The 16116-nt window shown below is 42.2% G+C and overlaps 1 protein-coding gene and 1 long non-coding RNA gene across 8 annotated transcripts in view; one reads left to right on the top strand and one right to left on the bottom strand.

Moving 5' to 3' along the window:
- Positions 1–3464: 3464 nt before the first annotated feature.
- LOC127462158 (uncharacterized) lies at positions 3465–11328 on the bottom strand. Its single transcript, XR_007900326.1, has 3 exons — positions 11277–11328; positions 4489–4637; positions 3465–3697 (listed from the first exon to the last, which is right to left on the bottom strand). It is a non-coding gene; the product is annotated as an uncharacterized LOC127462158 (long non-coding RNA).
- Positions 11329–13131: 1803 nt separating this feature from the next.
- Positions 13132–16116, top strand: part of VPS13C (vacuolar protein sorting 13 homolog C) — an 86476-nt gene continuing 83491 nt past the window's right edge. For 3 of the 7 annotated variants that reach the window (XR_007900292.1, XR_007900291.1, XM_051770453.1), the window contains exons 1-3: positions 13132–13471; positions 14920–14963; positions 15933–15975. Coding sequence is in view for 5 of the 7 variants with exons in the window: in XM_051770453.1 (XP_051626413.1) it covers positions 13372–13471; positions 14920–14963; positions 15933–15975 (187 nt within the window). In the remaining 2 variants the exon portion in view is untranslated. The remainder of the gene's footprint in view (positions 13472–14919; positions 14964–15932; positions 15976–16116) is intronic. The other 4 variants (XM_051770450.1, XM_051770448.1, XM_051770449.1 and 1 more) reach the window with 3 other exon arrangements.

Below are 16116 nucleotides of genomic sequence, written 5' to 3'. Positions count from 1 at the left end.
ATTTTAATTCATCTTTCTTGACAAGGGGTGACCTATTCTCATCATGGCCTTTGTTTTTAGAAGTCCTGACTTGTATTGCATGAGAGACTTGCAAGGGGCTGTTAAATATGAAGGCACAATCTACTTCTGTGTGCTTTTTCATATTTTATTATTTTAAATGATAAAGGTAAATATTAGCATCACAGAGGCACATCACATGGGCTCAGCTGCTGTAAACTTAACATGAACAATATTATAATCAAACCAACATGACAGTTGAGATTAGATGGTGTGTTACCAATATATTGACTTAGTTCACTAGTTTATGAAGTCATAAAGTTCTGCAGTGTGTAATCCGTGTGTGTGCCCAGCAGAGAAGGATTGCTGTTTGTTAATTTTGCATCAGGTGGTTGGTAGAGGGGTTGTTTCCTTCTGGTAAAGGCCTCTCTGGAACAGGACTTCAGCCCCCTGGGATTGCCAGTGCCAGGATTGCCTGGAAGGGAGGATAAAGCCTCTTCAGCTGTTCTTAAGGAACCACAAAGATCTAAACAGGCCCTTTGCCATTTCCTGCTTCCTGAAAATTTCAGTGCATTTGCAGAGCCATTGTTTCCCCTCCTTAGTTATTCCTTGCCTCTACATGAGCACAAAGATTGCCAAGGGCTTGCAGCAATGTTCATTTGTGGGCCAGCCTTAGGACTGTAGGGCAATATGGCCAACTTCCAGATCACTCCTTTTTGGTCTCCATTTAAACAGCAGGATTATGAGTTGAGGTTTGCTTTTCAGCTAATTGTGGACTGTCCCTACAAACCAGGAGTGTCTGATCTGGTGCACTGGCTGACAGTCAAGTTAATTGTGCACAATCTTTGTGATCCAGTCCTCCTGAAGTGGGAAATCTTAAAACTTAAGTCCTGTTCAGAGCTGGTCTTCATCACTCTATGCTGTAAAATCCCAGAAAGGACCCATCTATTTATTTTAGGTTAGGGAACTGGAAACATTCTTCTTTTTTTTTTTTTTTTTTTTTTAGTTCATCTGAGAGCATGTAATAACTTATGTGCCAAATGTATTAATGTATTTTTCAAGATAACTCTTCTGTGTTCACTGCTGTTTTCCAGTTTCTGAGTAATCTGAACACTCATTTTCTTTCATAAACAGAAAAATCTAAAATTTTGTAAATGTGTCTTTCTAAGTTGCCATCTCTTGTCTTTACTTACATAACTGGGTTGTATTTTGGAGTTTGATCTATTTAAATCTTGGTCTAACGTTCTGTGGTTACATATTCTTAGTGTTTTTCACATATTCAGTAAAAACTACAGCTTTTCAAAATACTTTGCGAGTCAAAAAATTTTTATACAGCTTCTTGGCATTGGCTATGGAAGACAAAAATTGGGAAAAAAAATTCCAATCACAGCCTGAAAAACTCATATATGATTGACCTGCCTGATGTCATTATTAATTCTAATATGCTTTTATCCTTTCCTGACTACACTGCTTCCCAGAAATATTGTAAGTGGTGCTTCTGCACACACAGTTTAACTGCTGTGTAAACACACCCATCTGCTCAGTGTTTTCCTTCCTGCATAACTTTTACCTCAGTGGTAAAAGCAGCTGACTGAGGGCATTGGGCAAGAAGTGCATCTGATCCTGCAGATTGTCTCGTTGTAATGAGATCAGAAATGGGGTGATGTTAATTCTGTCAGACCATGCCCACGTTGACAAATGCCAGGCAGAGTTCAAGGATTTGGGTGGCAGGACACTTCAGTGTCTGCTGCCTTAAATTCTTGAGTGTCAAGGAACAGCTTTGTTTACTTCTGGACAGCTCTGCCCTGGAGAGTGTTATAATTTAAAATGGCTTTTCTCAAAACTGTATGTTGTCAAAGCTGATAACATTTGATGTGCTTATGGGCCAAATTGCTCTGTCATGGGAATCAGTATTATTCCACTGACTTCAAATATTTTTCTTGATCTCAAAAGAAGTAGCATTGCCTTCAGATTTGACCATTTTAATGTCAGAAGTGTATGCAGAGTGTTCATATGAAGTTTAGAGTAGTGGAAGTATCTTCCTAAACTCTGTTAGAGACTGGAGGCGGGCTCCTTTTGTGCTGGTGACAAGTTTCAGAAGCAGGGTGCCATCAAAATTCAGCTCAGCAAAGCTACATTCAGCTCACTGGCTCCATATTTTGTACATAAAAAGCTCCCAGTTTTACCCCATGGAATTTTCCCACAGCAACTAACTCTGAGATTCACAGGCCCCACAGGGCAGAAATCACTCTGCATCTCCATGCTGACCCAGCTTCTTCCAGAGGATCAGGAGATATCTTCCATGTTTGGCAGTCCTTGATGTTAAAGTGAGGACTGGCTGCTCCATTCTTACTAACTGCTTCTCAGTTAATGGGGAATATGCTTTTGAAACAAGTGAGTATCTAATTTTAATTCCACATGCACTTATCCTGTGCATTTTAGAGGAATAAAATAAAAATTGAAATGACACAGTCTGTCTGCAGGAGAAGTGTTTAATGTTGGCACAAAACAACTGGGTATCTAACCAGGGCAGAATTTAGGATTATATAAAGGTGAGTAAGTTGAATAAGGGCAGCATGGACAGGCAGGCTCCAAGATGTGCTGGAGGTTGCTGTTTAGAGGTTTCAGCTGGATCGAAAACATTTAATTTGGTATTTTAAAGGATTTTAAAACTGAGATAAAAATAAAGAAAGGTTTGAAATGAGAGGTTTCTGATCTGGCAGTGGAATTCAGATGGATCCCTGTGCCCACGCAGGGAAGCCAGTTATGTGACTAGGATTTGGTGTAATGTGTAAGGTAACACATCTGATGTGTGTCTGTACTTCAGGATTGCTACTTTGAATTCTTTGATTTGTCGTTCAGATAATCTGATTTGTACAGACTCCTGCAGCACAGCATGTGAGTGCCTAATTCATGGACAGGTCTGTTATTTAACAGAGTGCCTCTGTTACAGTAACAGCAGACAAAAAGCACATGTGGCTCACTGCTGTCAAAAATGCAGATGCAGAAGCATGGTAAGCAGAGGCTCTTAATTTCTTTCTCATCTGTCAAGTACAACCTTTCACCTAACAAACCCAATGACATGTAAAAGGTAGTTGCTATGCTATTATTTTTATTAGGTATTATTAAATGGCTTCCTCCTGATAAGGGACAGCTTACAATATGTACAGCAACTTAAAATGCAATTGGTATCCAGAAGCTTCAGCCTTCCCAAGTCACATATGCTGACTGTTCAGAGGGTAATGTTTCCTGGGAAAGGCAAGCTTCTGGAACCAGGCTAAATCTGTGAATAGCTTTAATACTGAATGCTGGTGTTTAGGGTCATGGAAGATGCTGCAAATGAAGGGTTTGTGTTTCCCAATATTTTCTACAAGTAGTTAACACACAGTCTAGGCCAGGTTGCCCTTCCTGCTTCCCAAGCAGCATGGAAGAGGCTGTGGGGACAATTCCCTTTCTACCTGAGAGGCTGGGAAGCCTAGAAAACAGCTAGAACTGTCAAAAATCAGCCTGAATTGGACATTGCCAAAGAACTTGATTGTTCTCTCTGTTTTGATGGAAAGCATTTTACTCACACCATAATGAAGAATGAGGAAAAGGAAGTGGCACAGGAGAGCTGTGACAAACAAGGAATCCCTCAGCTGGAAAGGTGACCAGGACACTGTAGCACAGCTTTCTGATCTGGCACAGTTGTATTACAGCCCTGAAAAACCGGGGGTTTAGCACAATCTGAGTGTCAAACTCGACATGTACAACAATGTTATGAACTATCACTGTTAAGGTTTCCAAGGGGAATGAAGTCAGGGTTTCACTAAAGCAGTATAAACACTCTCATGATTCTTCTCTGTGGGTGGTGGCAGTGCTGGGGTGTTGCACTACCTGTGGGAAAAAGGGGTGCAATTCTTGGCTACAACTCAGATACAACTTAAGTATCTGAGTGTTAGAAAAAGCCAAGGAATACCAAGTTTTAGAGAAAAGGGGAAGGCCAAATATAAGAGTGAAAGTTGAGGCAGACTTTGCTCTTTAAATCAGGCTTGAGCTGCTCAGTATCTATCAGTTGAGAAGAACTACAAAATGCAGAATTAAAGGGCAGATATGGAGTATTTGAGTTCAAATACAATATTGAAATATATGTTGTGACTTAACCTTCAAGTGCCTTGCTTGTGGAATAACTGATAACTTGATACTCACACTCAGCTGTGTACATACTTCTTGTGTGAGAATCCTGGTATAATGAACACCCAGATTAAACACAGAAAACAATAAAGTTGGAATGGCAAGTGTACTTACCTTCAACTGAAATATGATTAGCTCTGGAATTAGATAAAGTTGAAAAACAGTACTTGAAAGTTTGTTCTCACTTGAATAGTTTCAACAATTAAGTGGGAATATAAAAATATTCTTCTGTAATGAGAGGTTACAGGAACCCTCAGGCTGTCTTGGCACTCTTGCTGGGGTGTGTGGAAAGATGTGTCTCCAAAAGTAGCAGCTTACCTGCTCTGGAGTATGGTCTTGCAGGGTCTGGAGAATGGTGACCCTCTGGGACACTCACAGGCTGCACGAGTTCAGCTTTGAACTGTGCATTTTGTATCTCTTGAAGAACTCCAGCAGTGTGCAGGAGGAACCCTGGGCCAGCTTCAGTGCTAAGGGTAAGGAAAAAAAGAACACATTAGCATTAAAAAGCATGAATTTGCCATAATGGAAGAAACACAAAAATAAACCTATCAAATACACTGTTGGTACTAAAAGTGTTATAATTTATTTTAGGATTCCTCCTGTGTTGCACCTGTGTCCCAACTTGTTGAAATGGCTGATGTAACAAGCTGCTACAATCTAGATTGAGGTTGGCATTTTCTGCAGGCTTCTAACTCTGTCTTGCTTTTACTGCCAAAGGTTCAACCACCAGGAACAACAGATAGGGAAACCTTCCTTTTCCTTGCATGGAAATCTCTCTCTTCTTTTTCCTTTTTTTCCCTACCCCACTCTTTCCCTCTTGCTGGCCTGTCCTTTCTTGCCCTTTAGAACCAGATCAACACATAGAAATATGGGCTATCAGGTCATAGCCCTCCCCTTTTCATGCAGAATGACCTGAGAATTTATGATGTTGTGTAACTTGTGCAACTAACACTTAGGGTTGGTTTTTTTTATTTTTTGGTGCTGGCTTCTGCTTGCAGATTTTTGAAAATATTTGGGTGAAATTGTGCCCCTTTATACACTGAAAAATATCAAATGCAGAATCTTCTTGATATGTCTATAAATCCCCTCTGCCTTCAAGAACAGACAAGCTTTCAATTAAACAATCTTTTTTTAAGCCTGTCATAATGGCTAGGCTAAGATTATTCTCAGGAACAAGTCATAACAGACTACATTTTTGAGATTTTTTGGGAACTTCTAACAAACAGGTACCTCAGTTTCAATTTCTATTTGATTAGTGAACACAATAAAATAATAGAATTAAAGAAGTTCTTTGCATCATTACAAAAAGGGATACAATCAATATATTGTATTACAAACAGCTTTGCTGAATTGAACTGTGTGTGGAAAAGCACAATCCTCCAGTAACCTCTTGAACCACCCAACAGTCTGACTGTGAACTGTATTATCACATCTGACTTTTTGCTGTTGCTCCTACTGTTTAACACCAGCTCTTCCCTTAGGGTGACTATAATGTTCACTACTTAGGAATCGTTGCTCTTTTCCTGCTCCATTCCTGTGGGAAAAACCCTCCTTTAGCAAATCCAGCAGCCTTCTCACCTCTCTAGAACTGCACAGAGGTGATGTCAGCACACTCCTGTGTGCAAGGAGAAAAACTCTCCCTCAGGGAAAGGTGGGTCCTTGCAGCCTGGGACAGAGGGAACCAACTGTTACAAATCTAATTACAATGGTGGGTGTGGAAGGAAGAGCAGTTCAGTATTGCATTCATCTCCAAGGCTTTTTTGTGAAGGTAATTGGATTATTGCTAACAAAGAACCGTAGCAATCACTTATTTTCTGTTGTCATGTTGATTTTTGAAAAGCCTTTTAGAATGAAGTTCAAAATGTAAACAATTCAGTTCGTTTCTACTGGCAATAACAATTTTTTTTTTACAGAGTGTCTTCTTCTAGTTCTTCTGGAGTCTGCTTCTGACTTTATAAAACAATATTGATTTATAAATATTGATATATCATTATTGATACATCTAAGCCAATGGTCAGAGTAGAGTGAAACAGTAGATCCTCATGGTGGGACTACTCTATTTTAGTTCTGAGTTAATAGCAAGCACTTTGCCCCAGATGCCTGTGACTCCTGTTAACTATACACTGCACATAAATTTCTGTGTGATAAGTGTAATTCATACTGTGCAACAAATTAAGAAAAATCCAGAATTTCCAAATTTTGACATTTTCCTACATTACATGTGATGAAATAGGCACAGAAAGTAAATGTGGGGTTTCCAGTGGAAGGAGCAGAGCCACACAAGGCAATCATTTCAGACTGTGGTATAGTTTATGACAAATTGAGATCCCTTGAATATTATTTTAGGTATTTCCCTGTTGTACTTCTACCTCTGATAATATTGTGACCGTGGCAATCAAGTTCATGCCATCCAGATATAAACAGTCCTACTTTATAGGAAAGGCTAATTTCTCATTAGCTCTCCAGAATTATACTACAGACAATTTTGTGTCCTAAAAGCTGTTTTGTGAAGTGTTACAAATGCTGCAAAGCTCAGCTGCCACTGACAACTCAGGACCATACAAGAAACAGGCTTTTTTTGGCTCTGTTTGTTTATTTGGATAATGGGAAAGTATAAAAGTTTATACATTGTGTTTGGTTTCTCCCCTTCTCACAATTCCAATTAATGGTTGGGTTTTTTTTCCTCTTATGCTTTTTGATAAGCACCAAGAGGTTTGAGCCAAAAAATTGCTGACAAGAATACTGTTTCTCATGAAGTGCTGGGAGTAATTTTTAACACACGTTAACTTTGTAACCGAGTTTATAATTTTAGCCTTACAGAGGAGACCAAAGAGTCCCACCTGGTGGTGGTTTTGTTCTGTAGTGTACATACATGGCCATGAGAGAGAAGTATGGCCTAGAGGAGACACCTGAAGACAACAGCTCTTTGGAATAATACCTGCTGTTCACCATTTATCTTTGAAGCAGGTAGCCCACCTTTATTCAGAGATCTTTTTTTGCAGAGTTTTTCCTGTGACATTTTGCACTTCCTGTTCCTTTTTTCATTATTATTTTAACTACAAGCAGCACTGTGTATGTAGTTCAGTGAGGTCTGGAGTATGAGGGATTGCCATGAGAAGGAAGAAACTCCTTTCATTTTTTAAGCTCACAGTAAGTAGGACATTTGGAATTTTTCCTTACTGTGCTAAAGACTGACCTGCACATCTGGGAATTCACTCCATCTGTTAGTAAACAGTAACTGTGCAACCTCCTGCTGTTCTTAACTATTTCCAAATCAAACTGTGGCTGGCAATAAATAAGTGATTGTGCTACCTTTCAGCATCCCATTTCTTCAATATCAGTCATCACTTTTCCAGAAAAGCCCCTCAGAAAACGTAGCTCTAACAGTTCTATCATTTATGTCTCAGTGGGTTTTGCTGGAGGACTGTTCCAACGTCCGAGTGCAAAGAACTGAAATTTTTAGGAAGTGAAATGGCTTGGCTTTGGATTAATAGATGTTTGTGAGTGCTTTCACAAATACTAAGTTCAAGTTCTTATCCAGTGAATGAAATTACACTTGTAATTTAAAATCACATGTGTTTGCTCCAGACTAGACTGTTATTGCTTCCTTCCCCAATTAAAGGCAATGTACTCATTAAAATAAGCACATTTTTATTTCAACTAATTTTCTTATGTAGTTAGTGGCTCTTTCATCTTCACAGCACATCACTGAATCAGAAAGCTGTGATTCTCAGAAACACTGTTAAATAAAGCCCTCGTGAAAAATCAAGTTAGATTCTACTTATGATAGAACTGAGATGTTTTTCGAAGATTCTTTTACTGAAGATAAAATACAGCAATGTAATTTATATTCCAAATCTCAGCTGGTATGAGATGGATGTGATCAATCCTGATAAGACAGACTAAGCCTCCTGGCATAGAGATTTCATGCAGAAATGCAGATTCTAGTTAATAAATCTCTTAGGTGCAGATAAGGTGCAGTACTCCCTTGAAAACCACCTGGCATAGTCAGGTGTCTATGGAGTTACCCTCATCCATGGATACAGCATTATTTCTCACCATGTGGTATGTACACTGCTGTCCTTGTTTTTTCTAATCACATGAAAGCTATAAAAAGCTTTGGGCCTAGGCTTTTAACAAAGAACAGTCAGTGGGAATTTGTGTGGGTTTGTTTTTTTTTTTTTTTTCCATGTAGATTTCTCTGAGAAATTGTTCACAGTAACCAGAGAGGATAATTTCATGCAAGGTTAGAGGATAATGGGAAAGGTTGCACATTTATTTATTTATTTAGAAACAGATGTGGCATTTTTATAGGGGAAAAATGTAATCATTGTGTCAGGATTTAGACAACATATTTGGCTTAAAATTACCCTGAGAAACAAAAGTGGGGTTTCTGCAGATGATTGAGGTTATTTTGATGAAGAAGACAGGCTTCCATTTGCATGTCACTTAGTTCTTACATATTTGTGCATGGCAAGTCTTTTATGCTTTATTGTTAAATCAGAGAGAGGACACAGTGAAAGAGTGTCAGAGCTTTTTGCAGATGTCTCTTCTCCTCTGGGAGCTGAGACTCTCCAGCTGTCAGCAGGGAAAAGGGAAAGCAGATTGCTTGTGTTGGCATTTTTTGTGTGTGTCAGACATCTTAATATATCTTAATCTGTTGGGTTTACTGCTAATATAACAGTGCTGCAAAATTTTCTGAGAATTATCTTATTGTTACTTAGCAGTTTTCTAAGTAGTAGCAGTTATTTTAACTATTCTTCTAGTAATGTAATGTGGGAGTTTATTTGAGTATTTGACATAACTGCTTAAACTCCTTTTGGTTTTGCTTATTTTCTACAAGTGCATTCAGCACTGAAACCTCCTATGTATTACTTAGAAACAAGCTTAAAAACAGTGAAAAATGAAGTTACTATAAAATTTTTAAATCAAAAGGTAAATAAGATTAAACCCCATATCAAATACTGTTATTTCTGCAAATACTAAACTTTGCTTTAGGAAAGGCAATATCATGCATGTTGATCTCTTCCATCTGTCAGGTCCAAAAATATGTGCCTTAAATATATAGTTACCTCCAAGACTGTAGCAATGAAAAGTTGCAGGAAGGGAAATCCTCGATAGCTGGAGACAATAAAACACCCCCCATAGTCAGAGTCAGTAAGGAACTGGCTGCTCAGAGAGGCTGTGGCAGATTTTGGAGGTTTTCAGAAGTTGTCCAAACACAGCCCTTGGCCTGATGGAACTCATCCCAAAGTCCTCTCCCCTCTGCAGAGTTGGTGATGAGAGCTGATGCAACATTACCTGGCTGATTTCCCCCCTTCTGTTTAGGGAGGCACAGTGGGTAAAACGTGCCATCTGTTCCCTTGCCAACACTCAGATGGCTGGAGAGTTTATCACACTAAAGCAGTCAAACAGGAGAAGAAAGCTTGGCTACTGAGCCACCAGTCCATGTCCCACCCCAGACTGGCACTAGAACTGCTGTGACTGTGATTTATTTATGCATGTAAGATGGTGCAACAGGCAACACTAAACAAGTATTTGCTGCTGCAGTCTGTAATTCTGTTCATACAACTGAAGCTTTAACTGATACTTCCAGTGCAGATTTCCTGTCTTTTTTTAGGTTTCAATTTTTGGTAGAGGTTTCCCCTAAGAGGTGTGACCAAATCTTGCCACATAAATAGCAAACCCACAGTGTTATAGTGTTGTACCTATAATTTCTATTTAGTAAATTAGTATCCAGTGATGGAATCATCAAATCCTCTTGTTTAACCAAGTGCTACAATAATATACAAGGAGCCTCCACACATCAACCAGAACAAGTTTTTGATGACTTTCAGCTGAGTAAAACTAAGGATTCTACTCAAATTTATCAAGCCAGTCATGTCTATTCAATGCTGGTATTTAGAAAAAATGAGTAGAATGCAGGGGTTTTTCCCTAGGGAGAATGAACCTTATCTGTGTATTCAATGAAACGTAAGCAAACACCAATATTTCTGTTTGTCCTGTGTCTGTTCTCCTGGATACAGAACTCCTACGTCATGTAAATGTGTATGAGGGTTTTTTGGGGTGGTTTCCCTCCCCCCCCCCCATTTTGGACTGTTTACCTTTTTCATTGAGAACACACAAGGAATGGTATCTGCCAACAGACAGGGCATTAATGTCATTTTTAAGGAGCAAGGAAGGCTCAGGCAGACTAACAAAGGATTATCTGGTAACAGAAGTGCAAAAATATGTATCTTTATTTTCAAGTAATATATATTAAAGCTGCCACGTTCACAGGTTTTCCACTCTTAATCCCATTCCATTTTCCTTTTGTTTTCTGAAATCTATGTAGGATTTACTGAAACAGGGTATCTGACACAAATGTGGCTAGCTGGGGTTCTTTTCCAGGTCGAATCCCATGACTTCAGGACCAATTTTTGATCCCCTGTGTTTGCTAGGAAAGCATAGAATCATTTAGGTTGGAAAGGACCTTTAAGATCATGGAGTCCAACCTTTCACCTGCCCAGGCCACCACTAAACCATGTCCCAAGAGCCACATCTACAGGTCTTTTGAGTGCCTCCAGGGATGGGGACTGCCACTCCCCTGGGCAGCCTCTTCCAATGCTTGATAACCCTTTGGTGAAGAAATTTGTCTTAATATCCTACCTAACCCTCCCCTGGCACAACTTGAGGCCATTTCCTCAAATTTTAAGACAATTTTAAAAATTCACAGAGTTCTTTAAGTTCTTCAGGTAAACACTTTAGTCAATCAGGACATTATTTAACCACACACAAGCTATTTTCTTGTGGTTTTCAACACCCTTTATAGTTGTGATTAACTTTTTTCTGGTTTTTTTTAGCTGTGCAGAAATTATGATCATCATGAAAAGTGAAGTAGAAAATGGATATATCATCCTGGCTGTATTGTATAATTGTTAGAGAGAAAATGTAATACCATTGATATGCATGGTTGTTCTTAAACTTACATGCACTAAGAGCATGAACTGCCACTGGTCAGCCAGCACATTTGCTCAAACTGTAGTGATTCAGCTGGGCTTTGTATATACAGAAGATAAGTCTTTCAAAATTTCACTTTAAAAAAATCACAAATGAAAATTTATTACCTAATAGAAGGGCAGCAGGAGCTCTATTCACAATTTCCTGACATGTCACTTCCTTAGGATGGGAACAGCTTTGAACAGCCAACACCTCACAAAACAAGGAAACAAATACATTGAATATAAAATGTAATTTATGTGGTTTCTATAGTTTACCTAAAGAGCAATTAGCTTATCTGAAGCTAAATAGACACAAAATGAGAATCCAGTAATATTTTACTAAAACTCTGTCCTCTACTTCAAATATTAGAATATGCAGAAATCAGTTAATTGGTGAAGAACTTTTATGCTCAGACATGTTGGGGCAATACTGCAACTATTAATAAGGTATTTAACAGTCCTTGTGCAAGAACTGCCACAGTACATGGGAGAAAAAGGCTTCCAGTGTGCACTGATCCATCATGGCAATTACTGGGTCTGCTTATGGAAGAGCACAAGGAGAGACCTTCCACTGCTGAACCTCCCGAGCACTTCTGTGCTGCTCCTCCAGCACTGTCACCTTCCCCAGTCAAATCTGATCCAGACCATTGTGTTTAACAGCTGCTGCAGGCCTGAACTTTGGCCTCTGTGGCATAAGGGTCTGACTTATCCTTTGAATCTTTGGTGTTAAAAACTGCTTGCAAGAAAGGTAGGCATGTACGTATGTTAGAGTAATGGGGTCCAGGTGTGCCATTTGTCTCTTACAGTGGGAGAAAAGGTGATAAATCCTCTTGTGCTGCTTGGACTGGACTCTGTGGTTTATCACATACAGTGTAACAAGCCAAAAATGCATTTGACACATCGTTATTTGGGTGAGGTGATCACTATAAAGTCAAAGGAGATCCTAGCAAAGCTCTGTGCAGAGCTCAGCTGCAGCAAGAGGGAGTTTGTAAGCCTGGCATGCAGGCTGTAACAGAACCAGAGGAACAGTCGCTGATGGACCTGTCCATTGTCAGCTTATTTACTTTCTTTCCCTCAAGTATTTGTGGTTCTGTAACATCCTCTTGCACCAAGCCCCACAGTATATTTGTGCACTGTTTAAAGCAGTATATGTCTTGCCCTGATCATATTCATGTGGTCTTGATGTATTTTCTTATACCTTTGAGGTTGAATCCTACCACTAATAATCGATTTCCTTTCTCTGGAACACATTTTTAGATAGAATGTGCCATTTTGAGCTACAAAGTGCTGTGCCTAGGAGTTCAGAATGACTTTACAGAACCAGTTTGAGATTAGTTCCCTGAGATTTAAAACCTTGTTCCAGGGTGGACCTGCAGGTTCATGACACAGAGTAGCTCTTACCTGTTTTGTCTAAAGTGCTATTAACTCTCAAAAAGCTGGGGTTTGTGATTTTTTTCTCACTTGTGTTCCCTTCCTCTGTGAGTTTCTGTGTCACCTGAACTGCTAGATTAGCAGTTTTAATAGCTTAATTAATAGTTTTAAAACAAGAAATATTTTTTTTTTAGGAGCCGTAGTGACAAGCCACGTCCCGTCAATCCCAGGGGAACAGAGGGTTCACCCTGGGGTGGCATCGGCCCCGCACGGGCGGTACCTGAGGGGGCCTGGGGGGCTGAGGGGGCCCGGCTACAGCCCAGGGCTGCCGAGGAGCCGGGGCCAGGACGGTGCCGCGGGTGAGGGGCCGGGAACGGGGCAGGACGGTGTCGGTGACACAGGACGGTGGCCGCGGGCGCGGAGCCGAGCGCGGTGCCGGGGACAGGGTCGGGACGGAGCCGGGACGGAGCCGGGACAGGGCCGGGCCAGGGCCGGGACGGAGCCGCGGCCGCTCCTCCCTCACGCGGAGGATTCGCCGCGGCTGTGGCGGCGCCGGCCCCGCGCCGCAAGGGGGCGCCTCTCGCCGCCGCCCGGCCCTGCCCGCCCCGCTGCCACAGCCCAGCCCGGGCCCGCCGCTCCGTCCGTACCCGGCTCCGTCCGTACCCGGCACCGGCAGCGCTCCGGCACCGGCAGCGCTCCGGCTCCCCCACCCCGCCAGCCCGGCAGGCGCTGGGCCGCGCCCCGCCCCGTCACCTGACTGCGGGGGGCGCGCCGCGCTGGGTCACGCCGCGCCCACCGCCCCCTCCCCGCGCTCCGCTCACCTCCCGCCGGCTGAGGGGCCGCCTCCGCCATGGTCCTGGAGTCGGTGGTGGCGGATCTGCTGAACCGCTTCCTGGGCGACTATGTGGAGAACCTGAACAAGTCCCAGCTCAAGCTGGGCATATGGGGCGGTAAGGAGCCCCTTCCCGCCGCTGTCGCCGGGGAGCGCGTCTCGCTGGCCGCGGTTCCCCCGTGAGGGGTTCGCGGGCCGCGGAGCCGCTGTCCGCTCCGAGGGGCGGGCGGTGGGTTTGCGGCCCCCTGTGAGGAGAGGGCGAGGTGCGGGGCCGCGGGCCGTGGTGAGGGACGGGCGGTGTGTGGGTCCGTGCCCCTCCCAGAGGGGCGCTCGGTGCGTGTTACCCCGTGAGGGGCGGCCGGTGTTTGTTCCCCCTTGAGGGGCGGTGGGTCCGTGGCCCTCCCGGAGGGGCAGTCGGTGTTTGTTCCCCCGTGAGGGGCGGGCGGTGTTTGTTCCCCCGTGAGGGGCGGTCGGTGTGCTGTTCTCCTGTGAGGGGCGGTGGGTCCGTGGCCCTCCCGGAGGGGCAGTCGGTGTTTGTTCCCCCGTGAGGGGCGGGCGGTCGCTGTGAGCCCGCGGACTCTGCCCCCGCCTCGGTCGGGCTGTGTGGCGCTCGGCCCCGGAGCTCTGAGGGAGGAAGCCTTGCCCAGCGATAGCCCCCCCGTTTTCTCTTTCCCGCCGTGCTGGGTGGAAGCACGAGGGTGCTGCCCGGTGTCGGTGCAGCCCGTGGGGCGCTCGGGGGCCGCGTCTGCCCCCGCTCCTCTGTGTGAATACCGCGTGTGGAGCACCGGGGCAGCGCAGGAACGGGAGCGGCTGTTCGAGCGACTGTATCGAGCATTTCAGCTACTCTGTAGCCATGTAAAAACCAGCCCAAGTGCTGCCTGGAGGAGCTGGCTTGGCTCGGGTGCCTCCCGTGCGCAGGGGATGAGGCTTTTCTCGTGACCTTATTTACGCTCTTACCATGTATTGCAAGTGTTTTAACATTTGTGCAATATTAATACCTATATTTAAAATGGATTATAGCTCTAAGGAATCTAGCATTTAAGCACTAAGAGGTATATTACATGTGCTCTCCACGGGTATAATTCTGTGCCTGTGTTTCCTATGGAAATCCAATTATGTTGCCTACGTCAGGAAAAGTTAATGTGTTTGTGTAAACAGGCATGTGTTTTTGTGGCTCTGTGATTCATGCTTTTTCTGTTGTGTGAAATCATGAAAAACAAGATACAATTTTTCAAGTCTGCCCTACAATGATGGAACTGTAGCGATCATTCACGACTATGTGGATAATAAGAACAACTCTTTATTATTGTGGGTCTATTTAATAGAGTGGAAACATGCAGACATCTAAGTTGGTGATATTTTTGTTATCTCTTCTACCTGAAAACTTGTCTATTATCAGTGTTTAGTGACTGTTACAAATTACACATTTATTGTGCTATTCTGTAACTACGATAAGCAGTATTTTATTTATGTATACTTGGGAGGGTCGTAGTCGTGTTCCTTGTTCCAACCTACATAATACTTTAAGTCCCGTGGTCTGTTTTTATCTTTATTTTTTCTAAACAGGTAATGTGGCACTTGACAATTTACAGATCAAGGAGAATGCATTAGTAAGTAATAACTTTAAAAATTGTTTTTATGGGTCTGAAGACTAAGTTGTAGGATAAAATATTGTTTGCTATAGCATCACAAAAGCATACACAGTGTCCTTTTTTACTGGTTATTGAAAGTAAGTTCTTGGTTCACTGCTTCCAATTTTTTTCATGTTACTGGAACCGAGAAAAACAGAAGCTATGGCTGAAAAACAAGAAGTAGCTTGCATTAAGTACCCATGTTGTTGTCTGGAAAAACAAATGACTTGGCTGATTTTCATGTTCTTTAATTGAGCTAATGAACACCTGCATTGCTGAGAGAATCTCACTCCAATATTTATTGTGCTTCAGGCTTCCCTAAAGAGAACTGTTACTCTTGTGTGCATTGAAAACACATTGGATCTTTGTATGACCTAATCATTGGTTTCCCTTCACTGTTCTGAAGTTTCACTTTGACTTGCCCATTTCATCCATTCCTGAGAACTTTGTTGTACTTTAAAAGACTCTCTACAAATATCTTCATAAGGTGGTAGATAAAAAGAAGGAAGGAAGTGTTGCCTACTTTGTACAGCCATTCCTTCTTCTCGGGGTTGATTAAGATTCCAGCAGTTCTGAGTTAGAAAAATGCAAAGTCACTAGTGTGTCTGACCAGAGCTGAGAGTGTGCCAAGACAAATGCAGGAACTTAAAACAAGGGATGTTCCGGTGGCTTTACATTTGCAGTGTGTTAGATTTCTATGCAAAAGGAATTAAAGGAAGGACAGTATTTTTCACCATTTTTAGAGAATTAGCCTACACCTTCTTGAAAAAGAAGGGATTAAAGGAACGTGATATGATCCAACTTTTTCTTTTTTCCCCCTAATTTGCATGTCTGCTGCTGTCTGGATTATTTTTGTTTTCCTCTTAAGATTTTCCACCAGAAAAGAAGTAGCTTTTCATTTCTGTATGTAGACACAAGCTTATCTTTAAAATCTTTTTTTATTTACAGAGTGAACTGGATGTACCTTTTAGAATAAAAGTTGGTCAGATAGGTAAGTTTTAGTTCCGATGCAAGTATTGAAATGGAAATTTTAACACAGGCTTTAAGGTCAGTCCTGCCCCTCAGTTTCTTTGATGAAGCTTTCTGAAGTGTATCTGTGCTCACTCCTGAAAGTAGCACAGAAATTCAGTGT

Source organism: Manacus candei, unplaced genomic scaffold, assembly GCF_025592945.1.
Source record: "Manacus candei isolate 608988 ecotype Guabito, Panama unplaced genomic scaffold, ASM2559294v1 h1tg000119l, whole genome shotgun sequence".
In the NCBI taxonomy this organism is placed as follows: domain Eukaryota; kingdom Metazoa; phylum Chordata; class Aves; order Passeriformes; family Pipridae; genus Manacus; species Manacus candei.
This window is presented reverse-complemented; position numbering and strand designations above follow the sequence as displayed.